The 24,464-nt window shown below is 49.2% G+C and overlaps 1 protein-coding gene across 3 annotated transcripts in view; it reads right to left on the bottom strand.

The window, feature by feature from the left end:
• Positions 1–8,857: 8,857 nt before the first annotated feature.
• ZNF488 (zinc finger protein 488) overlaps positions 8,858–24,464 on the bottom strand; it is a 31,656-nt gene continuing 16,049 nt past the window's right edge. For 2 of the 3 annotated variants that reach the window (XM_084632984.1, XM_084632985.1), the window contains 3 exons: positions 19,417–19,639; positions 12,030–12,258; positions 8,858–10,056 (listed from right to left, as the gene is read on the bottom strand). In XM_084632984.1, the coding sequence (XP_084489110.1) occupies positions 8,888–10,056; positions 12,030–12,258; positions 19,417–19,632 (1,614 nt within the window). In that variant the 5' untranslated portion in view covers positions 19,633–19,639 and the 3' untranslated portion in view covers positions 8,858–8,887. Of the gene's footprint in view, positions 10,057–12,029; positions 12,259–15,804; positions 15,921–19,416; positions 19,640–24,464 lie in introns of those variants that run through there. The other variant, XM_084632986.1, reaches the window with a different exon arrangement.

The raw sequence follows: 24,464 nt of genomic DNA, 5'->3' as shown, positions 1-24,464 counted from the left end.
GGAAGTAGATGAGCTAGCGTAGGCACCCAGGTTTGGAAACTGGTCTTCAGAAGCTGAGTTAAACGTCGCCTTTCTGCAGTATGTAGTGGTTACACGTTGGGTTTGTTGAAACTCAGCGTGCAGATTTAAAAAGAAAAAAAATGCTGTGTTTTAAACACCGAATCACAAAGAATATATTAAAAGATTGACCTGGAAAGAGTTTTAACCATCAAATAGACTTTGTACCATTTCTGTGATGTTCACCTTTTCAACATCACTCAGTGAAACCAAAGACTGTTCAGACTTCGCTTTCCATTCATTTTCATGGCTGGGTTTCTTGACGCTGCAGGGGGCTGTTTAAATGGATAAAAGTTTGTACAGGACCTTAGCTAGTCAAAGCACTATATAAATGACAAGTATTAAAAACACTAAATCTGGCAATGCCCACAGTTGTCAATGCATTCATAAAAAACACCGTGAAAATATTTGTATCCGTACTAGGTTTTGAAAAAGCCCCTTTGAAGTCTAAATGAACTAGCTTTGCTTCTTTTGTTTTCCGAAACACAAGTCTATATTTCCATGTGAACAAAGGTCATCAAGTGTGAATGCTCCTATTTGTTGTTACTTACTGGCTATTTATTAATTATTTTCCTGTTTTAAAAATTTCAGTCATCCCGTCAGGGGCCAGAAATTCTGCCATGTGACTTAAGTGACAGCACTAATAGCAAATAGAGTTAATTCGTCAAAACACACCCGTGGACCAAAATTTGTTCCCATGAACTACATGGTGATGATTTACAAATGACAGACGCATGACGGAAAATGGGATCAGTCTGGGAAAAGAAACAAAAAAGTTGCATTTTTTAAGCTAATCTATTTGCAATGGATAACTCAGCCAGCTCTGCTGAATCCCACTGGATTTGTCTTCACTAGAAAGTTAGGTCATGTGAGAACATGACCTTGAAGAGTTGTGTTAACTTACACAATGTTAACCATGATTTAACACTTAATGGACACAAGTACAATTGTGTTTAACACCCCGTCAGCTAGTCATGGTTCACCTCTACAGGGCTTAAAATGGACCAGCTGATGGGGTGTTAAACATGACTTGTCCCTGTCTACACTGACTGCTAAGTCATGATCATCATCATCTATGTTAATACAATGCCCCAAGGTAGTGTTCTAACACAACCTAATTTCTCAACAAGAAAGACGAGGGCCATTGAAAACCATTTGTATGAAGAGAGATTGAAAAGGCTGAGGCTGTTAACCAGAGAGAAGAGATGAATAAAAGGGGATGTGATAAAAATACTCAAGATAATGCATGGGGAAGAGAAGGTAGCCCAGGAGTTCCTGTTTCCCATCTCATAATCCACAAACAATGAAACTGAAAGGAGGCAAATTCAAAATAGAGAAAAAGGAAAGACTTGGAAAGGGAAGCCTGTGGAACTCATTGCCACAAGATGTCATTGAGGCCAAGAGCATAGCAGGATTCAGAAAAGGACTGAACACTTCTATAAACAATTGTAACATCAGGCGTTATAATGGTAAATACTAAAAAAAACTTTGATGTAAACTCTAAAGATGGAGGGTTTAGATCCCATCCAATCTTCAATGGCTGGGAGTCAGAAAGAAGTTTGTCCTGAGGCAGGTGTCCCACAACTGGCTGCTGCAGGGACCTTGAACCTTCCTCTGAAGCATCTGGTGGTGGAGACAGGGTACTGGGCTAGTCTGGGAAGTGCCATGTTCCTCGTAGAGAGGAGCCCTGGGAGCAAAGGCACCGCGCAGGGTTGTCTCCCAGACAGCGATGGACATCTGAGAGCACACAACCCCATCCTGAGCAGCGCGTGCCCCAGGCGGGGTTTGTACCATGGGGGAGGTGGGAGGGAGAGACAGGAAATGGAAAACGGAGTACCCTAGGGGTTGGTCTTGGGGCTGGTTTTGTTCAACATCTTCATTAATGATCTGGAGGATGGTGTGGATTGCACCCTCAGCAAGTTTGCAGGTGACACTAAGCTTTGGGGAGAGGTAGATATGCTGGAGGGTAGGGACAGGGTCCAGAGTGACCTAGACAAATTGGAGGATTGGTCTAAAAGAAATCTGATGAGGTTCAACAAGGACAAGTGCAGAGTCCTGCACTTAGGACGGAAGAATCCCATGCACTGCTACGGGCTGGGGACCGACTGGCTAAGCAGCAGTTCTGCAGAAAAGGACCTGGGGATTACAATGGATGAGAAGCTGGATATGAGCCAACAGTGTGCCCTTGTTGCCAAGAAGGCTAACGGCATATTGGGCTGCATTAGTGGGAGCACTGCCAGCGGATGGAGGGAAGTGATTATTCCCCTCTATTCGGCACTGGTGAGGCCACATTGGGAGTATTGCGTCCAGTTTTGGGCCCCTCACTACAGAAAGGATGTGGACAAATAGGAGAGAGTCCAGCGGAGGGCAATGAAAATGATTAGGGGGCTGCGGCACATGACATATGAGGAGAGGCTGAGGGAACTGGGCTTGTTTGGTCTGCAGAAGAGAAGAGTGAAGGGGGATTTGATAGCAGCCTTCAACTACCTGAAGTGGGGGGGTCCAAAGAGGATGGAGCTCAGCTGTTCTCAGTGGTGGCAGATGACAGAACGAGGAGTAATGGTCTCAAGTTGCAGTGGGGGAGGTCTAGGTTGGAAATTAGGAAAAAACTATTTCCCTAGGAGGGTGGTGAAGCACTGGAATGGGTTACCTAGGGAGGTGGTGGAATCTCCATCCTCAGAGGTTTTTAAGGCCTGGCTTGACAAAGCCCTGGCTGAGATGATTTAGTTGGGGATTGGTCCTGCTTTGAGCAGGGGGTTGGACTAGAAGACCTCCTGAGGTCTCTTCCTACCCTAATCTTCTATGATTCTAAGGGGCCAATAAGGCCGAAGAGAGAGATGAGGGAAGGGATGAAGCAAGTGGGGGAGTGAACACACTGAGGAGACGGGCTCAGAGGCAGGCAAAGGGCAAACCAGAGGCAGAATGTGTGGAGGGACAGGGGGAGGGGAGCGAAGGGCTGGAGAGAGAGGCTGAGGGGAAGGGAGGGAATGGGAGCAGGAAGGGGAGTGAAAGGGGCCACATGGTGGGAAGGAAAAGGGCAGAGCGGGGAGGAGAGGAGATGGACCAGGATGGGGGGCAGCTATCACGGTCTCACTTGGGCACTGCAAGTTTCTCTCTTCCTGCACTATGAAGGTCATGGGCCAGATCCCCAGCTGGTGTAAATCAGCATTGCTCCCATGAAGCCTGTGCAACTCAGCTGGTGCCCGCCAGCCAAGGATTACAGCTGGCAAGGCAAGTGGGCCAGAGTGGCCGCATTCAGCGCCGACAGCTGCCAGGGCTCAGGACAGGATGCATGCTGCAGTCCCTGCATCTCAGGGCAGGGGCATCCTGCAGCTCTGGCGGAGATCACTGTGTCACAGTGAAGAGCCGCTGCTCCCAGCGGGGAACAGGTCCCCTCTCACCCATCTTTCAGATTCCCTGCCTGGTAGTTTCCCTTTTCTTGGGTCCATCTGACTCTCGCTGCTCGGGGACGCTGGCCCCAGGTTCCTTAGCCCGAGCACACAGGGCAGGCGACAGGAGCTGTGTTCTGTGGGCCCGGACAGGAAAAGGAACTGTGTATGGATGGCAACCTGGAGCAGTGGATAGGATGCTGGGCTGGAGGCAGAAGATGCAGGCTCCATCCCCAGCTCTGCCATTGACTGGCTGGAGGATCCTGAGCAAGACACTTGTGGCCACATTTGCCAGAGTGGCCTCTGATTTGGGGTGCCTCAGTTTCCCACACTGCAGCCATATGACAGCTCTGAAATGGAGCTGTGAGCTGACAGGGGGGAGCCCTCAGGCCTGAAGAGCCCCCCCTAGGGCCAATGGAGACAGCAGAGATCTCCCACTGCCTTCCTGCAACCCCAACCACCAGCACATGTTCAGAGAGCTCTGCCTGAGTCTACTGACCTCCATCTTTGGGCTCCCCTAGTGCCACCCACTTCCAAAGGGGCTAGGAGTCCTGGCATGTTACTGGGGTCAGCAGCTCAGAGCACAGGGACTGGTCTCCCTGACCCCCACCCCTTCTGGGGACCGCAGATTTCCACCAAGGAATGGCTGCCGCTTGATTTATTAGCTCTTTGCGGCTATGGACAGAGACAGTCTCATTCCCTGGATAGTGACCTTGGTGCCTCCGTCTCTGACCACAGCACAACAGCCCTGGGACCACACCTCCCAGCCAAACACCAGCTAATTCACTCAGCCTCCCAACTCCCCTGCGACTCGCGTCTCCCAATTGACTGACTGAGACAGAGAGGCCCAGGGAGGTAGCGGCAGAGCCGGGGCGGAACGCAGAGCTGCTGACCTTCGGTCACAGCCTTTCTTCTCCAGCTTAAAAATCCTGCTCCTTTCCTCCTTCACTCGGGCCTGAGAGGGATGCACAGAGCTGCACTGGACTTAGTCCTCAACCCCTGCGTTAAGTCCCTCCACCGCCCCAGCCCCCTCTCTGCTCCCCGGAGTGCCGGCTGGATGTCCTTTCATCTGCACCAAGTTAAATGTTCGGACTCCTAGACGTGGACTGAAAACACTTCCCGGGTGATGCACTTGTAGGAAGTTTGTTTTTCTTTGTCCCGTTTGGCTTTCTCCTCCTTTCTCCAGCAACAGCTGGTTCTGCAAGAAATCGAATCCCTCCATTCTTGGGCGGACACACTGGATTATGTTAGCAGGCTGAGACGAGAGGCTCTTTAAGCATGGATGCGTGAGGAAAGATGTGGTCCCTCCTTGCACTGCGAGCTTTATGTGTAAGCTCATTGTGCATACTGGGGCTTCACCAGTGCTCTCTCTTATCAGCACAGGTGGGGCTGACAACTGAGCTGGGACCATCAAGTCTCTCATCAGTCAATGGTTTGTGTGCATTCCAGCCCTGCTCAGGAGAGCACTGCTGCTTCTGCTTGAAATAACCATGTACTTTGGTTGACTCAATGTCTGAGATATGGATCACTATTTGCTCCAGCTGCCAATAAGCAAGGGCAACACAGCAGAGATCTGCAGTATGGGTCCTCCCTATGTGCAAGAGGAAAACTCGCAATCCTCACATGCCAGGGGGCTGCTTTCACTCACCCTTTCACAGGGGAGGAGGGACACGAGGAGTAAACGCTGACCAAAATCACCCTAGCACTTGTTGGTTTTAAATTCTGGATTGCAAGCGACTTCTGCCACTGTTCAGATCTGGTTCTATTTTCTATTGGTGTGTCTAATATAGGGTGACCAGATAGCAAGTGTGAAAAATCGGGACGGGGTGGGGTGTAATAGGCGCCTATATAAGAAAAAGCCCTGAATATCGGGACTGTCCCTATAAAATCAGGACATCCGGTCACCCTAGTTTAACAGATGGAACTTCAGTGGAGCCATATTCCACCAGACTGTGCAGTTCTGTTGAAATCTAACAGCGTTGTGAAATTAGGTCAATTTCACTGGCATTCCATTGAAGGGAAAACAATTTCCAACATCCCGGTTCAAGATCTTCAAAATGAACCATTTCAGGTTTTTATTTAGAAATGACTTGCCACTTCAGTTGTTTTTCTGTTGTATCATATTGCATATTGTACTGCAATACACAACATTTTTAAAAGTTAACAGGGCCATTAAATATTTTGAACGACTCCAAATGCTTTTTTTCCCCCTGGAATTTTGAAATTGCTGGGTTTTGTTCCGATTTGGAACACAGCCAAATTTCAAAACTTCAAAGTCCTTCATAAAGTGGAACTTTATCTCCCCCCAACCCCCTTCTAATACCGGAGGTATTTACACAGTGCTAATGGCTGAGTTCCTATGGGCAAGGGATTCCCACAAACAGGTTAGCTAAAATATGAATTTTCTCCTCAAAGAAAACAATGGCATTGCATAACCTGTGAAGAAAAGTCTTCAGGGCATCCAAGATGCAGGGCCTTACTGAATCTGGCCCTTTGAGCTGGTATTGAAGTAATTTCCCAACACAGGGGTAGAGAGCAGTGTGCAGCTGGAGGTGCTGACTTCCATGTGACATGCAAGACCAAGGCTCTAACCACATGGTCATTGAAGATCCAGGATTTTTTTTTTACAAGAGTGTGAGAAAATGTTATGTCACAGCTGCATCAAATGGCCTTTGTCTTACTTATCCTGGGCCGACTCTGATCTCAGAAGATGCAGATGTCAATCTGGAATAGCACCCTGGATTTCAGAGGAGTTATTCCTGGCTTTGCACTGGGGTGAGATCAGAAGCCATAATCCTCCTCATATATGAACACTTCTACTCTACTGAGTTCTTCATTACGCTTTATGGATTTTGACTTCTCCTTGACAGGCCAGCTCCCAGCTAAAGCCAGACAGAGCTAAGTTTGGCCCAGAAAACTTAGACATGAATAAATTCCTTATGTGATAAATTTCATTGGACACAGACGTTAGAGGTGGAAAAGATGCAGGGGGCGAGGAGGAGGGGGGAAATCACATCTCGCCCTGCCCAATGCAGGATTATTTCTTGCACTGCGTGTTCAGTTCTAAATGACTCCAGGAACAGAGCTTCCACCACATCCCTTGGAAGACGGCTCTACAGTCCAACAGACCTCCCAGACTCAATTTGCTTCCTCTCAGTTCTAGAGCATAAGCCGCAAGCTGTCACATGTAATCATTCCCTTGCCTTATCTTGGGTAAAGCCTGGGCCTGTCTAGCTTGGTTTTTGGCCTGCATTTATATGGATGGGAAACTTCCACCCATGAATGCTGGGAAAAAGACATCCCCTGATTCATGGAACTCTCTCAAGAGCTGACAGGGAGTGTAATAGCGCATTGGATCCAACTGCCAGCCACCTAGGCCTTCACAGGTGTGCTCCTGACCACTCCGAATTTCCCAATGACATCAAGGGAGATCGACTGCTGAGCCACTTGCCCTATATACTTCAGTGGGACTCCTTCAGTTAAGACACTAGGTGCAGCTCTGGTTCCCCGGCTCCCGCAGACTATAGTATAAACAGGAGTTCAGAGACAGACAGCCAGAATTAGGGGCCTGGAAAAGTCAACATCTGAAGAGAGACTGAATAAGCTGGAACTGTTTGTCTTAGACAGAAGATGAGTAAGAGGGGACGTGATAAAGGGATTCAACATCATGCGTGGTATAAAGAGGATCGAGCACTTATTTTTACCTTTGGCATGATACGAGGGCAAGGGGCCACGCAGTGAAACTGAAAGATGACGGATGTAAAAACTGATCGAAGAAAATGCTTATTTTAAAAACACAACATACCATTAGCCCGTGGAACTCACTGCCACAAGATAAAGGTCAAGAGCTGAGCAGACCTAAACATTGACAGCCTATAGTGAGACCAGCCACGAGTACCATGAGGTAGCATTTCTTTTCATACGGGACCTAGCCCTCATGTTTCAGGGAATAAACTGAGCACTAATTGATGGGGGCTGGAATAAATTTCCCCAGCAGCAGGTTTTTCCATAACTGTCCATTCCTGGGAATTTAACACCTTCTTAACAAACAGCTGTCCCATGGCGGAAATGGGCTATTGGCCTAGATACTCTGCTCCAGTATAACAATTGCTATGTTTCCTTATTACTTTGCAAAAGAACTGCTAGCAGTAGAGGGCCCGTAACTCAGAACTGAGCAGTTCTGATTCCATCTAGCAGAGGGCACTGGTGATACATTCACCCTGACCAGGGCATTAACATGGCCAGTAGTGAACAATGGACCAAATTCTGCCTCCATTGTATCTGTACAAACCCAGTGAATTTCATGGCTGAATTTGGGCCTGTGTCTATTTGGTAACAGTGAGCACAAGCCACAACATAGAGATCTGGATCTCGGTTTAAAGAAAGACGTTTCAGAGTTTGCAGAGTATGAACAGAACCCAGATCTACTGATGTTCAATCACATCCTCTTCTGAGTTTGGTTTGGTCCATTACAGAAGAGGGGTGTTTACACAATTCAGATGGTGTTTGGATCACAACTCCCTTCAGCAGCCCTGGGGCAGGCCAGAGTCGAGGTTTCGTTTCAAGCCAATCACTGTAATCAAGTATGTCTATTTCCTTTACACAACCCAAGCTAGGAAAGTGGCACCCTCTAGAGTCTGGTCCACATAAGAGGATAAAAGTCTACTACATCTGTCAGCAAATGGTGTTATTCCTTTAGTTTAAGTATTTGAGTCTGAAGCTTTTTAATGCCGAGTGTCCGAGGTTCAAGCCTGCTGGCACTCAACCAGCCCCTGTTACTAGAAGTGGGTGAAAATTTTCTGTCAAATACTAAATTCACTGAAAAATGGAGTTTCGGTGCAACCAAAACACTTGATAAATTTGGGTTGAATTCAATGAATAATTTTGGCCAAATAAAAAATGAGGAAACATTTTTTTGAAAAAAGTCAAAACGTCATTTCAAACCAATGTTGGAATGTTTTGTTCAACCCAAAGAAAGCATTGTCATTTTTTTGTTTTGGGGAGAAAAATGGGAAAAAAAATCAGTTTGGGTACAAAACTAATTGATTTTTTTTCAGATGATTAAAAAAAAAATCAATTATTGGCTCAGCTCTAATTGTTGCATATGCATATAACGGCACATCTCACATGCGGCTGCAACAGATTGTTGTCTGTAAAGCAGCAGCTTCTAGCCTAAATTAATAAAACATTTCAATTAATTTCATCATTTTATTTCCTCAGAAATATACCAACAAGCGCTTGGCTGCATTTTCAAAACCGCCGACCCCTTGGTCTCATGTAAACATATATTTTTTGTGAAGCATCGATTATAAATTATTGTAAACAGCTGTTTCCTATAAGAAATTAATTTAAACACTGGAAAAAATAATAATGATACCAACTAACGTTTTCCCTCCCCACCCCCCCAAGCTGGTCCTGCAGTCAGATCAATCTACCCAGCTCTAATTATGAGAGGTCATGTGTCGGGATAAATGGTGCCGTTCCCGAAAGTACTCGTGACAGATTGGACACGTCAGCGCCTCCTCCCGTCTCCTCTTGCACTGAGACTCTGCCGAGGAGTAGTCCTTTTTGTGATGGGACCGCATGTGGAAGACTAAGTCGGACGTCATGCGGAAGGAGAGGTTGCATTTTGCGCACCAGTTCTGGGCAGCCACCCCGAAGGACGTGAAGGTGGGTGGCAGCAGAGTCAAGGAGGAAGAAGAAGAGGAGGAGGAGGTGGTGGTGGTGGTTTGCAGCTGCCCCCCAGTTGGTTTTGGCCACGGTTCTGAGGTACATGGGAAAGCGTTGCTCCGGCTGATGCTCGTCTGCAGTGCCTGAGAATTACACAAGTCACCGACAAAGAACGTGGAATTCAAAAGGTTGCCATAGCACATGACATCTGCTGTGGTGATGAAGCCAGACAACTCCCCCAGGCTCTTCGGTAGCTCGTTCATGAGATGGGAAGAATTCCCGGCAGGCTTGTCCACCAGACACTTGGTTGGCTTGCTAAAAGCACTCTTCTGTTCCCCCCGGGCTCGGGTGGGCCATACGAAGGAGAACGCGCTACTTGAGGAGTTCAGTACCACGTCCTTGGGCATCTGCTCTTTGCCAAACTGGCCCAGGCCACCCCCTTGCTCCACCTCCTTCGCTCTCTCATTCCTCAACCGGTCCTTCATCCTCCTGACCTCGGTGAAAGCACTCTGTTTCTGCTCCAAGGCATCCTTCTTCGCCGACAGCTTCCCTGAGCTGAGCTTCCAGACGGAGCCAGCCAAGGCGTGTTCCCCCACCGCCTCCTCCTTGCCCCCATAGCTGTGAGCTTCCCCCAGGTTATTTGTCTTCTCCAGCAACACAGATTTCCTGCTCCTGTTGTTCTCTGCCTCTTCCGACTTTGTTCTCTTCTCCCCTGACAGCCCACGGGGATCATCTCTCCGCATGGCTATTTTGACCTCCAGATCCCTTGCCAGGCTGTGGAAGTTTGTGGCCTGCTCAGGCAAGTGGCCCTTCCAAGCCTTCTGCTCCTGCAGATTTCTCCACGGCGGGGCATTCTTCTCTGGGACACAGAGGAAGCGGACGTGGGCCAGATAGGAGTGCCCACCTTTAAAGGCCTGCTCGCATTCCGGGCACCTGAGCTCTGCGGAAACAGAAAATAGCCATTGAGTTTTGCGTAGTCAGAGTCCTGCCTGCTCCTAAGGCCTGGCTGCTCTCGCTGACACTAGTCTAAACCAGGAGCAACTCCATTGCTGGGACACTGGGGTCAAGCTAACCGGAGTGCAGGGTCAGGTGCCATCTTGCTACAGGAGGCACCTTGCATACATTTCCTTCCATACGCTCTACAGCCCGATGCTGGCTGCTGAGTCATGTGCTCACAGCAGACACGGGCCTGAATTGACCCTTCGAACTCTGTGGCAGCTCAAAGCCCAAAACCCAGATCTGCGCCTGATCTTGCCAACAGCCAAATCATCTTTACAATGGTCTCGATGAGAAACCCAGCTCCAAGCACCCTGTGGATCCAAAACCAGAATCCAAACGTGGCGGCACCTCTCTCTACTCCATAGATCACTCGGGAAGCCTGCATAAGGGGACAGCCCTACTAGTTGTACGGACAGAGTTATGCCGGTGTTCTTAGAACACGCCTATTCTGGGATAAGAGGCCTTTTTTCTATTGCATTTACATCCCCTCCAAAGTGACATAAGCTAAACTGATAAAAAGGCTGTCTTATACTGGATATCTATGTGGGAGGTGGTTATACCAATATAACTCTACTGATTTAAATTCACACCTAAGGTTATATCAAAAAAACGTTCCCACTTTGAGTTGGTGTGATAGGGCCCTCAATGGCCGCGAAGCCTAGTGGCTAGATCATTGGTTAGGGGGGCTGTAGGGAGACCTGAGCCCTCCTTCTCCCTCAGGTCCTGGCCCAGGGTCCTGTGTTGCTCAACCCCTAAACAGGGAAGATGGCTCTTTCTCCCAGCCGTGGCGGGGGGTGTTCAGGGCCTGTTTTCCTGGCCTGCTCCCTATGCAAGTCCTTTTAGTTTGGGGCGTGGCCCCACTAGTCCAGTTGCCCAGGGCCATCCCTACCCATATGCAAAGCATGCAGCTGCGTAGGGCACCAGGAAATTTGGGGCATTGGCTGCAGATATAACGGGGCGGGGCTATTTGAACCCGGAGGTTTTCTTTAATCCCTGCTACGCCTGGCAGCAGGCTTTCTGCTCCTTCACAGCTGGTAAATTTCCAGGCCACCATAACCAATTTTAAACCGCTCTAACTGTGTCTACACACACACACAAGTTGCACTGCTTTCACTAAAATCAGTTTGAAAGCAGACTGGGTGCAGACTCCTGTGTGGACACACTTCTATCAGTTTAAAATGGGTTATAGCAGACAGTGAATTTACTAACACAACCTATCTTGCTACAAGCCAGATTTAAATTAATTCAAGACCCTCCACACTGGGTTTTGACAAAGTCCATTTAAATATCACACCATAAGTTACACTACAGCCTTGTGAGTAGATGTGGTGTGAAGCTGTCAATCTTTCCCTAATGCGCAGTGTTTCTTTAAAAGACTATTGCTTTCTGTGTTACTCATTTTCAAAGCAATTCATGGAGTATAAGTGAATCTCTCCCAGCCAGATGTGTTACCAAGAGTCCCTGAGAATCAGGACCATCTGCACTTACCCAGGTCTCAGCTAATTTAAGCAGATTGAGCTGTATCAAGAAGTGTTCAGACCATGAGCTGTTTTCTGTAGCCCAGTTCAGTTACATAATTCGAGCTCACCTCTGACCCTATGGCAGCACACCCGAACCCCTAGGCTCGAGCGGCTAGCCCAAGTCTCCACCAGAGCAGCTACCCTTAGTGAGCTAGCTCAAGCCCTGTTAGCACAAGACTGTCAACCATGGCTGGAAGACTCCCTTCATTGACTCCAGCTCAGTGCACCAAAAAAAAGATTTGCTTCTAACTGCCCAGCCCTGAAAGCCCAGCCTGGGATCGGAGAGTCAAGTTGGTCTCTTCCCCGCTTGCCCAGCATCACCTGTAACAAAGATCTTGCTCTCAGTGATACCCGCACAACCTCAGCGTCTGGCAATTTTCTCTTCAGTACTCACCAGTTTGGAGAGTCCTGGCTTTGATGGCGCTGAAACCCAGGAGCCTGGAAAGCTCCTCATCGTACCACACAAGGAGCTCCTCGTTTTTGCCTATTTTCCTAGTAGATCGATAATACAACTGGCTGTTTTTTAAGTAGGCTTCCAAGTTCTGTTCCTTGCTATTGGCAGCTGCTTGAACGAGCCTCATCCAGGGCAGTCCAGCGGGGCTATGCACCGAGGTGACATCTACCTGTTAGACACAAGACAAAAAGGGAGACAATAGGGACCAAGGATGCATACATTCATCAACTCTCTCAGCAAAGACTGTCCTTTCTTGTCTTGCACGTGATCCAGTATGTAAGGGCCGTGGCCCTGACGCAGCAAACGCTTACACAATGGGCCTGATCACAATGTCTGCAGCCTTCCTGAACTACACCTCGCGCCCATGGGACCACAGAGCCTGCAGCTGTGGGAAGGCTGGCGAGATGGTGGGGCCATCTGCATCAGTCCATGGAGCAAGACAGAGACACCAGAACGCGGCAGGCGGCACCCTCTTAAATGATGGAGAAACCTGTGCTGTCCTACTCAAAGAGTGACTCCCCCTGCCCCAATACCCACCCTCTCTCCCTGCCCTGCTGCTCCCATGCTGCCTCTCCCCAGTCTTCCTCTGCAGCATATGTGCTCTCAGCCCTGACACAGTCATTTGGGAAATCTCACCTGCCCACTTTCCTCTCTCCTCGGGCTACAAAGAGAAGGAGCCTCCCCAATACACACAAACACACACACACAAGGTTCTTCCTCCATAATTTCAGTATCGCCCCATCTCCAACAGGCCATGTCAGGACAGGTCTGTCTTCAAGTGATTGTGACACTGCTGTTAGTTTGCTGCTCTGGGACAGCAGCTCTTTCCAGACCTGACACACTCACTACACCTAACACACCGTTGTCACAATATATACCCATAAGGTGGCATGTAATATATCACTGGACAACTAATAACTCACTGATCATTAATATTCTTGCATGGTACATGTAGAGGGTCTGTGCAAAGAGTTATGGATGTGTTCTTGGATTACGTTATTAAAATGTGTTTGGCAAGCAGTGCGTAAGTCCAGCCTGTGCTAGACAAAGGAATGAGTATCTGATTGACAGGCAGGGAACACAAAGGTACGTTTAAACAAAGCCATCAGCCTCATGAGTGTGGGAGATAGCCTCCGGATTATAAAGTCAGGGGGCCTGAATCTCAGCTGAGAAGTAACTGAATCAGCTGATTACACACAAGATTACTGTATTATAAAAGTGCATCAAGTCAGGTCTTTTCTGAAAGCTAATGACACACTGGTGATTAATATCACTGTGAAATGTCTGTATTAACACTCCATGAGGGATTATGGCTACTCACTGATATTACGCTTTAAAATCTGTGACCACAGGGAGAAACAGGCTCTCTTCCAGACAGGAAGCAGGGAAGGCATCTAGCTACCTATCTCCAGTGAAATTAAGCAAGCCCCATTTCCATACAAATCAGCAGGAACATGAGAAGTTCACAGGAAGGGAAGCGCTGAGTCTGGAGACAGAACAGGGAGCTTGAAAGAACATAACGAAAGAGAAGAAGCCATCTCAATATCCACAAGGGGCCAGACCTCTTGCAAGCAGAGAAAGACAGGAAGCTGAAGTCTCTGCAAGACTTGCTATCACTTAACCTACGCCCTTTTGTTAATAAACGTCTTTTATTTTTACTGGAACCCAACTCGGTGCTGTGCTAGCAGGGCAGGGTGTATTTTCCCCAGCTGTAATGTGCTTTTGTCACTTTCAAGGAGCAACACACCGTATTCATTCTCGTAGTGCTCCAGTCCAGAGTTGGCAACGGCAGGACAAATGGTCTGGGGGAAATTCAGGACTGACAGGTGTTGGGGTCCCCCAGCAAATAGTAACCCAGGCTGGAGGAGAGCAGAGCAGGGCTGGGCTGTTGTGCTGTAGACAGGCTGCTGGGGTCGGAGCGCTGAACCAGGGCTGCATGGCACACAGACACTCAGGGGACTGCACGCTTGTCTGCTGGCTGTCGGCATCCAGGCTGTGACCCCCCACAGCAGAGCACTGAAGGCACCCAGGGTTACAGGGCTAGCAGTGACACTCCCCCCTCACTGGTGTGGGTTGCCCCCCCACCCCGAACGTCAGCCCTCCAGGCCCTGTGATGTGCGAAGAGCTGCCCAGAGCAGCTACCTGTTCCTTCCCCTCCCCTGGGAGCCCCTCTCCCCTTGTGCCTGGGGTGCAGTGTCTGCCAGCCAGCGGCACACACAGGTAATTCTAACCCAGCCACTGCCCACCCTCCCAACTGGCAGCTGGCTCCTGCAGTCCCCATGCCAGCCCAGCTTCCAGCTTCCTCTGTCCATGCAGCCCTCCAAACTCTCCTGGCCAGCCTTGGCCATTTTACTCAGAGCTCCCTGTGTTTCCTGCTCCCCACCTGGCTGGCTGCCTGGCCTCTATCCTGCTCTCCAGCGCCCATTTCCCTGGCAGCACTCAGATCCCCACCGCTACCAGAAATGCAGAGCTCCCTGCCCCTGCAAAGCTCCTTCCCTGGGAGATTCTCGGATCACCTCACTGCCCAGTCATTCAGCCTCACTCACATCACACCTGCCCACCCCAAGATAGGCCAGGACCATTATCCTTGTGGTACAGATAGGGAAGCTGAGGGAGATGAGGTGACTTGCCCAGGGTCACCCATCGAGTCAGTGGCAGAGCAGGGAACTCAAGATTCCTGGTCTGCTCTCTAGTCAATAAGCCTCGATCTGGAAAGCATGAGTATGGTATACCAGATAGAAACCAGAAACTCCATTACATTGTTCTCTGTTGTCAATTCACTCCAGAAGAGAAAGTCATAGAGAAATTAATGTAAAATGATAACCTCTCCCTAGGCTATAATGAACAAGCCTATAGAATTTAATAAATAACTAGATCCCTGCCCACTGAATCCTATAGGACAGTTCAAAACCCCTACAGAAATTATCTCATTCTCCATTAAATTGTGGAGGGCTTCAGAATTATTACTGCAGAACCCTATTAAACATCTATAGAGTTCTTTGGATTTCATCTCTACTAATGCCTATAGAGCTTTTCCATACAGGATATTATTAAATACAACTAATAAGCACTTATACCTTGCTCTCCAGCTTCAGAAATAGTGCAGTTTATTCATATATTTGCATCAAGTAAAAAATTCAAATTTATTTCAAGGTATCCATAAAGGACAAGCACTCAACAACTGAACACTGCAGACTCAATTATTTCTGAAATAATGTGGTATCGCCTAGTGGTTCTCAACCAGGGGTCTGGGGCCCCCTGCGGGGCCGCAAGCAAGTTTCAGGGGGTCTGTCAAGCGGGGCCAGTCTTAGACTTGCTGTGGCCGAGGGCAGAAAGCTGAAACCCCACTATGTGGGGCTGACGCCTGGGGCCCTAAGCCCCACCAGGAGCCTGAGCAACTTTGCTTCGCAATGCCCCCTGTGGCATGGGCCCCGGGCAATTGCCCTGCTTACTACCAGCTAACACCGGCCTTGGCTTTTATATGCAGAAAAACAATTGTTGTGGCATAGGTGAGCCATGGAGTTTTTATAGCATATTGTGGGGGCCTCAGAAAGAAAAAGACTGACAACCTCTGGTATAGCCGGTAACAGCTAATTATAATATACGTGCAATATTACATACGACCCCCCACCCATATAAAAAGAATTATATTTAGGTTACAAAGTCAAGCACTCAAAAGTTAAAAAATGCCAGAATTTAAGGTATTTAATGTTACCTGTGCAATCTTAACTCCGCTCCCTGGCACATCTGCATTATGATATGCTCTTTAATTACATGATCCCATAAAAATTTTTCCGCAAGACCCCAGCTCATTCAGTGCACAAGATGGACGATGCTCTGAGAATGACACAGCTATTCAATATGACTTTTATCCTCATTGCTTTATGTGCGGCCCTGCCTTATTCACTGCATGCCATTCTAAACTTGCACTGAATAGGGAATTATTAGTTTCCTCATGGGCTTTCCCTTGGGGCTCATCACAGCAGTATCTAAGCCTAACGAATATTAATTGCAAGGTAGAGAGGGTTTCCACAGCTTGCAAACAGAGGCACAAAGTGATTAAGGACATTTGGAAAAAAAAAAAGTCTGCTAATTTTTGAGTGCCTCAGTGGTTTTGAAAGAGAGAAGTTTGGAAATGAAGCATATTTAGTAACAAGAATGATTTAAATTTCACCCCAAGTGATTTCTCTCTCGGTTTCTCCACTAAGTGCCTCGCAGCTATGCCATGGGGTTTTGTAGGAGAAACAGGGTTTTGGACATCGCTGCTCTGTTTTTACCCCTTGGAATGCAAGCAAAAGTATGAGCACATTAGCAGCTTGGCCAGAAGAATGAACTATTAAGAGACAAAAAGAACAGGAGTACTTGTGGCACCTTAGAGACTCACAAATTTATTTGAGCATAAGCTTTCGTGAGCTACAGCTCACTTCATCGGATGCATTCCTCATGAAGTTGATAGATTCCACTCCATACGGCTAAATTCAGTGCCTTGCATAATGACAGGTTTCAGAGTAGCAGCCATGTTAGTCTGTATTCGCAAAAAGAAAAGGAGTACTTGTGGCATCTTAGAGACTAACCAATTTATTTGAGCATAAGCTTTCATGAGCTACAGCTCACTTCATCGGATGCATTCATTGGATGTAGCTCACGAAAGCTTATGCTCAAATAAATTGGTTAGTCTCTAAGATGCCACAAGTACTCCTTTTCTTTTTGCGAATACAGACTAACACAGCTGCTACTCTGAAACCTGTTAAGAGACCATTAGTGTAAGAGTTAATTAGTGTAAAGGAGAGAATAAATTAGCATGCCCTGCAACTGGTTCTCTTTAAACTATATGGTACTTAATGATGATTGACAAATATGGAAGTCTGATGCCCCCAGTGGTTGTAACTAATAGCTAGGACAAAGGCTGTCACTAATTAAGGCCTTGTTGTCAGAAGTGCCCAGCACCAACTTCCCACTCTAAGCACAGTCAACGGATACGCAGGATCTCTGGAAATTAGGCCCTAAGAGAGAGGGCTGAACACATGAAAAGGGGACAGGGAATAAGTGAGAGGACAGGACAGAGCAGAAGAGACATCAAAGCCTAGCTCAGGGTGTTTTGGTCTGCATGTGGACGTACTGCAGCGCCCAAAGCCCAGCTCCTCTGCTTATGAGTCCTCTGGACAGTGTGTGTACCTCCCTTGTGGAGGGAAGGGGAAGGCCTCAGTGGCCCAGAAAGGCTCAGTCGCAACTCCACTATAAAGAAGTTTGGCTTTCAAGGCCCCTCGGGGAGGGAAGAGAAGGGACCTTTCAGGAGAAGGCAGCCGGCAAAGGACACTGTAACTGGCTGGGCATGGGGCAGGTTGGGTTTAGCAGGCCTGACTGATTTACAGATGGCTGGGAGGAGGACATGGGGTAGATCAAGTTGAGGGAACCCTGTTATTTCTTAGGTCTGGGGTGCAGAAAACATCAAGGGAACTTGTTAAATTGAGGGTCCTGGGACTCCATGGAATCATAGAATCATAGAATATCAGGGTTGGAAGGGACCTCATGAGGTCATCTAGTCCAACCCCCTGCTCAAAGCAGGACCGATCCCCAACTAAATCATCCCAGCCAGGGCTTTGTCAAGCCTGACCTTAAAAACTTCTAAGGAAGGAGATTCCACCACCTCCCTAGGTAACGCATTCCAGTGTTTTACCACCCTCCTAGTGAAAAAGTTTTTCCTAATATCCAACCTAAATCTCCCCCACTGCAACTTGAGACCATTACTCCTCGTTCTGTCATCTGCTACCACTGAGAACAGTCTAGAGCCATCCTCTTTGGAACCCCCTTTCAGGTAGTTGAAAGCAGCTATCAAATCCCCCCTCATTCTTCTCTTCTGAAGACTAAACATCCCCAGTTCCCTCAGCCTCTCCTCATAACTCATGTGTTCCAGTCCCCTAATCATTTTTGTTGCCCTCCGCTAGACTCTTTCCAATTTTTCCACATCCTTCTTGTAGTGTGGGGCCCAAAACTGGACACAGTACTCCAGATGAGGCCTCACCAATGTTGAATAGAGGGGAACGATCACGTCCCTCAATCTGCGGGGAATGCCCCTACTTATACAGCCCAAAATGCCATTGGCCTTCTTAGCAAGAAGGGCACACTGTTGACTCATATCCAACTTCTCGTCCACTGTAACCCCTAGGTCCTTTTCTGCAGAACTGCTGCCGAGCCATTCAGTCCCTAATCTGTAGCGGTGCATTGAAATCTTCCGTCCTAAGTGCAGGACTCTGCACTTTTCCTTGTTGAACCTCATCAGATTTCTTTTGGCCCAATCCTCTAATTTGACTAGGTCCCTCTGTATCCTATCCCTACCTGCCACCGTATCTACCACTTCTTCCAGTTTAGTGTCATCTGCAAACTTGCTGAGGGTACAATCCACACCATCCTCCAGATCATTTATGAAGATATTGAACAAAACCGGCCCCAGGACCGACCCCTGGGGCACTCCACTTGATACCGGCTGCCAACTAGACATGGAGCCATTGATCACTACCCGTTGAGCCTGACAATCTAGCCAGCTTTCTATCCACCTTATAGTCTCACCCTGCCAGCCCCAGGCCACTCCAGGGGCATCTTTCTCCAGACAGTCCAGACTCCCCTCTGGGCTCTGGTGGCAAAGTCCCAAAAAGCAGCCTGAGAGTCTGGTCCTAGAATCCAAACACACGCTAACAGCCCTGACTCCTCCCTCCTGGTGCCCAGGCCCCCTCCAGAGATCTAATCTGGCCGCTAGAGGCAAAAGCAAAGGGGAGGAGACCCCCCCATGGGGCTGCAGCTCCCCCTGCCGTGCAAGGAGAGACAGGGTGGAGAAGCATGCTCTGCTCACTCCTATGCTCTGTCTGGACAGGAGCAGCCAGGGCCCATACTTAGACTTCAAACCACGGCCCCAGAGCCACTCGCTCTCCCTTGGGGATGGCAGGCAGTCCCTGCAATGGGATAGTGTGACCCCTCCTCCGCCTTGCCAAGCCCTCTTGGATGTTCATCTCCGAGTGAAGACATGCCCCTCATTCCCCCCTATCCCAGATCAGTTCAGCGGCAGGTCCAGGGTGTCTCAGAGTGGGACGGTACTCATGCTTTGGGCTCTTTCCCCCACAGGAACAGTCCTTGCTGGGATCCCCTCAGAATCCAGCCTCCAGGTCAGCACCACGCTGGGCCAGTTTCCCCTCTCGGTGGAGCTATTAGCTGTGCCAAACCAGGGATAAAACTATATCCCATGCCAACGCCCCCGGCCGAGAAGAGCAATCCAGAGCAGGCGGGGAGAGGTGACAACCTTTCCAATACAATATAAAATACCAGGCTCTCCTACCTTAAATACATAATGGATATTTCTTCTCTCGGAGCATTTCAGGGCAATAAAAGCAACAGTGTCCACCAAGGTGTTCTGCAGCATACACGGTCCGAAACTGGCTTCCTCTGGGATGTCTTGGGTGGTATGGACAGTTGCAAATACATCTGGGAAATGATGATGTAGGAGCTTGTTGTCACTCGTCCAGAGGAGTTTAGGCCAAGATGTCAGTTCCATCCTCAGTCTGCAACAAAGCAAGGAATCACTTACACTGGGGATAGGAAATTGAAGGGGGGGAGGGGGTTAATACCACAAAGGCAGTAAGGAATTGGAATTGAATTATAACCGGATGGGATCTTTAAAGCTACTTTAAAGCTACTGGGGACCAACGCATTGGCATTGGTGGAGATTGCCTGGCACATGGGAGCTTGCGGCTTTATTGATATCCAGAAAGAGACAAGCTATTCCGCACTAAAGCAGCGATCTTAATCTGTTGAATAAACCAGTCTATTTTTTCCAGGGCGCTCAGTCAGCTGCTCCCACGGCCCAGTAGCTCCCACAATGCTGACCGCTTATACCCAGGATCATGAAGCTTTGGGCACAGTAGGGAAAATCTCCAGTTGATGAAAAGAAAGCCAAGCTAGTCCACCCTAATCTCAGCCCTGTCTATTACAGGATCACAGGCTGCCGGACTTTCTCAAGACACAGTCATTGTCTGCTTCCGCCCCCCAAAATGGAAATGCTGGGATTGTTCCAAATGCTTGTGGCTTTTCTACATCAACTGAAGATTTCTCCCACTGTGTGTGCTGCCTTTTATGTCTTGTTTGTACTTTGTAGGGTGTGAGCCCCGGTGTCCTGGCCAGATTCCAGCCGTGGAAATTATGGTCCATTACCTAAGATGCCCCTTTCTTTCCTGGCCTGCTTCGTTGAGCCTTGATGCTGTGTGCTCTTAAATGGCTGCTGTGCTGCACCCCTGAGGTGGCTGCATTTCAATTTACATTCGATTAATTAGTAAATAAAGTGATTTGAGATCCTTCTCGGTTAGCGTGAAAGGCACGGTATAAATCAGAGGTAGAGAAGCAGGAGTGGGTTTTGGTTTGGCAGAACCTCCTCAGTCCAGGTTTGGGTTTTGCAGAACCAAACTAGGGATGGTTTAGATCCGAGGTGGGCAAACTACGGCCCACGGGCCACATCCAGCCCACAGGACCCTCCTGCCCGGCCCCCGAACTCCTGGCCCGGGAGGCTCACCCCGGCCCCTCCCCCGCTGTTCTCCCTCCCCTGCAGCCCCAGCTCACTGCTCCACCAGCGCAATGCTCTGGGCGGTGGGGCTGCGAGCTCCTGGGGCAGCGCAGCTGCAGAGCCTGGCCTGACCCGGTGCTCTGTGCTGCACGGTGGCGTGGCTGGCTCCAGCCGGGCGGCGCGGCTGTAGTGCTGTCAGCCACTGGTGCTCCAGGCAGCACGGTAAGGGGGCAGGGAGTGGGGGGGAGGGTTTGGATAGAGAGCAAGGGAGTTTGCGGGGGCGGTCAGGGGGCGGGGGGGTGGAATGTGGGTAGGGGTCCCGGGGGGCAGTCAGGAATGAGAGGAGGGATTGGATGGGGCAGCAGGGGGCAGTCGGGGCGCAGGGTCCAGGGGCAGTCAGGGGACAGGGAGTGGTGGATGGGGCAGGAGTCCCAGGGGGGCCATCAGGGGGCAAGAAGCAGGGGGGGTTGGATAGGGGGCGGGGGCCGGGCCACACCTGGCTGTTTGGGGAGGCACAATACAATTTTGGAAACCTGATGTGACCCTCAGGCCAAAAAGTTTGCCCGCCCCTGGTTTAGATCCAGATTGCTTTCAATCTGAACACCCAGAACCCATGAGGCTTGGATAAAAGGGTTGTTTTGTCGCATTTTATTCTGATTCATTTGTGGCAGTTATGAAGGCCCGGGCAGACTGTGACTCCTCTGCCTATGTCCCGACATGGCGATCTCAGACATCGCTAACAATATAGCCGGGGCAGTAGGTTCTTGCAGTTCAGCTGGCTTGCAGGGACTAGTGAGTGACTAGTGGGCAATGCTATTAAATGAATCAGCTCAGGGGCTCTCTCTAGCACCTTGGGCCTGGGCCTGGGAATTCCACACACGGTTAGGTTGCAGGATTGGGCCCTTAGCCATTTCAGGGTTCTGTGGGTTATTTACAGAGACACAGCTCCATCAAGCTCCCACTGAAGGCAGTGCAAAGATCCTCACTCACTCCAGGGAGAGCTAGATCAGGTCCATAAAGCAGAGAGACTGAGAGAGAACAGTAACACGCCCTGAAGAGCTCTTGACCTTAGAAATACCGAGATGGAAGGACAGATGAGCCAATCTAACCTCTCTCACCTTGTGCCAATGGGATTGTTTTGTTACAATGTGATTTAGAGCTTAAGCTAACGGGATGTAAAGCACTCAATACGCAAGGGAGCGGCACTGACCCAATTCCGGTTCTACCTCAATTTAATCAAATCAGAACAGTTTTCTCATATAGGCAAGGTCTGCGTCCCCGTCCTGCAAAGATTTTGTGCTTAATGTAATGCACTGTGAGTAAGTCTTTGCAGGATCACGGTCTAAACAGACAAGATGCTAAGACAGACAGCAGATGGGAGGGGAAACAAAGGGACAAGGTGGTAAAATGCCAAGTGCCCACAGTTACGTGGCAGGTCAGTGGCAAGATGGGACCAGATCCTAAGTCTCCTGACCCCCAGCACCAGAGACAAGTCACACTGGTGCACGCTGCCTCTGGCTGCATTACGCTCCTCATGGCTGGTGGAGGAACTAGACTAGACAGTTGTGCTTTCACAGTTGTGCTTTCACAGTTGTGCTGATCAGTTTCACTTCCTGGTCCCCAAGCACTATCCCATGCCCAGTGTTGCTGTGTTTGTGTGACACCACCACTGGGATACTATATAGCTATAGAATTTCTTTAAACACTGTTTTCATTTAAATGTGTGGGAGGATGGGGTTTACTTAATGAAAACATTCTGCTCACATTCGTTTTTAGAGAGCACTTCAAAAGAAGACAACAGAGCATAAAAATGTTGGCCTAAATTACTAAAAACAAAAACAAAAAACTGTGGGAATAAATTGTGGGCCCTGGCCCAGATCCCTTGTCTAGCAAGGTTACTCCCTTATCAAGGCAGGTAAATGCCACAAGCTGGGAATGGTGTTGTCTTCCTGGTATTATTCCATCTACCTACCTAAGTTCCTAGAAAACAGCTCCCCTCCCTGGAACTGGCCAGACCAGTGAACTGGCCTGACTAATACAGTGTTGTTCCCCTTCCCATGCAATGCAGATAGCAGAATAACCCCCTTGTGAGGAGTAGGGGCATCCCAGGGCAGGCCCGCTCCCTGGTGGAGGAATGTCACAGGCTGACTGGCCCTTTAAGGCAAGAGAAGCTCAGCCTGGCCCCTGGTCTAGCAGCAACACCCCTCTCCCCTCCCCTGCAGCTGATGGTAATGTGGCAATTGAATGATAATTAGTGAGCCCAGGTGTGAAAGGGGAGGACCAGACTATACAAGCTGAGGGGGCAACCAGTGAGGGGAGGGGCTTGGCTTGTAGAGTGAAAAGAAGAGAAGCGAAGCTACAGGGCATACTGGTGTAGGTGAGTGGGAGCTCTGAGACAGGCAGGCAGGCCCGACTGACCCACAGGGTGCAGGTTTGGCTTCTGTGCAGGAAGCCCTGGGTGAGGGCCTGCAAGGAGCAGAGGGATCCCCAGTGGGAGGGAGTCAGTGAGGGAAGCCCTGCTAAGACAAGAAGCAACAGAGGGAAAGCTCTGCAGGAGCAGGTCAGGCTTCTGTGGGAGAGGCCTTGACATAGGGTCAGTAAAAGCACCTCAGTGGAGCCGGGGGGAGGTGCAGGAGGAGAGTTACTCACTGGATGTTTAGCTTGGACCTTCTGTTACCCTGGAAGGGAATTGAGCTTCGTGTGGCTTGGTTGGAGGGCTGAGCCCCTGAAGACCTGGTGAGATGCAAGTTGGCCAGCAGGAGGCCCCAGAGACAAGGACCCCTTGAAGCATTGTGCTCTGACACTAGGGGTGTTGAACGCTATCTTACAAGGAAGAACCACTGAAGCTGGGTATATTTGAAGTGTAACTTGCTTTACTTACACACAAACAGGTTCTGGAACAGAGGTGGTTACAAACTGCACCCAGACAATACCCACTTCTGGAAATCTCAGCCCCTGCACCAATGTCTAGTTCCCAGGAAGCTTCTCTGTCCTGAGAATTTCGCCTCCAACTAGGGCAAAGCGTAAACTGTCTGCTACCTGCCACTTCTCTTCGCTTAACTTTTTCTCCAAGGACTATATACTACATCACAAAACCAACAACCTGCAAGCCTGTCTGCCAAATACTGAAAACTTGCTCATGTGGTAAGAAAAAGAGCATGTGAGGCTATGTGTAACAGTGCCATCTGGTGATGGCTGCCATAATATATTTCCCCAAGACCTGTGCATATCTGGAGTGGTCCACAGAGGCACAAGTCAGTCACGTGAAGGCTCAAGGCCTTAGCAGTGCTGCCCAGCCTCCTCTTTGATGCGTGCCCCCCCCCCAGCAGCCATGCTACTGGGGCACCCCACTGAATAATGCCCCCAAAAGGGACCTTTCCAAACTGCATAGGGAAAGTGGGTGTCCTAATACTGACAGCTCCACAGCGTGTGTGTGTAGTGATGCAACTTCTGCCACAGGCCCAGCCCATCTCCTCTCCTCCAACAAATCCCAACCAACCACGGAGGGTTTCCAGAGGTTTTGGGTCAGAGGAGGGAACTATGTCACGGAGAGCGCAATCCCTACTTCTGTGCCTGCTGCCCAGCAGAACCTGCTGGCTGCCTCCCACTCATCTCTGGCCATGGAGGGGAAGGGAAGATATGGCTCCTTGTTAAAGGGATCCTATTGTCACACACACAGCTATAGGGAAGGTTGCTGCAGTGTTCTGTTACTACCCGGGATGACTCTGTCTTCTGTAACACTGCACTCTGTCTGCATGACAGAGCATCAGGGAATGAGGATTGATTGGGAATCTCAGCTAGTATCTCATTAGCCCATTTTCACCCCATCC

This window comes from Lepidochelys olivacea, assembly GCF_965140295.1.
Source record: "Lepidochelys olivacea isolate rLepOli2 genome assembly, chromosome: 7".
Taxonomy (NCBI): domain Eukaryota; kingdom Metazoa; phylum Chordata; order Testudines; family Cheloniidae; genus Lepidochelys; species Lepidochelys olivacea.
The sequence above is the reverse complement of the archived record's forward strand: the minus strand, read 5'-3'. Positions and strand labels throughout refer to the sequence as shown.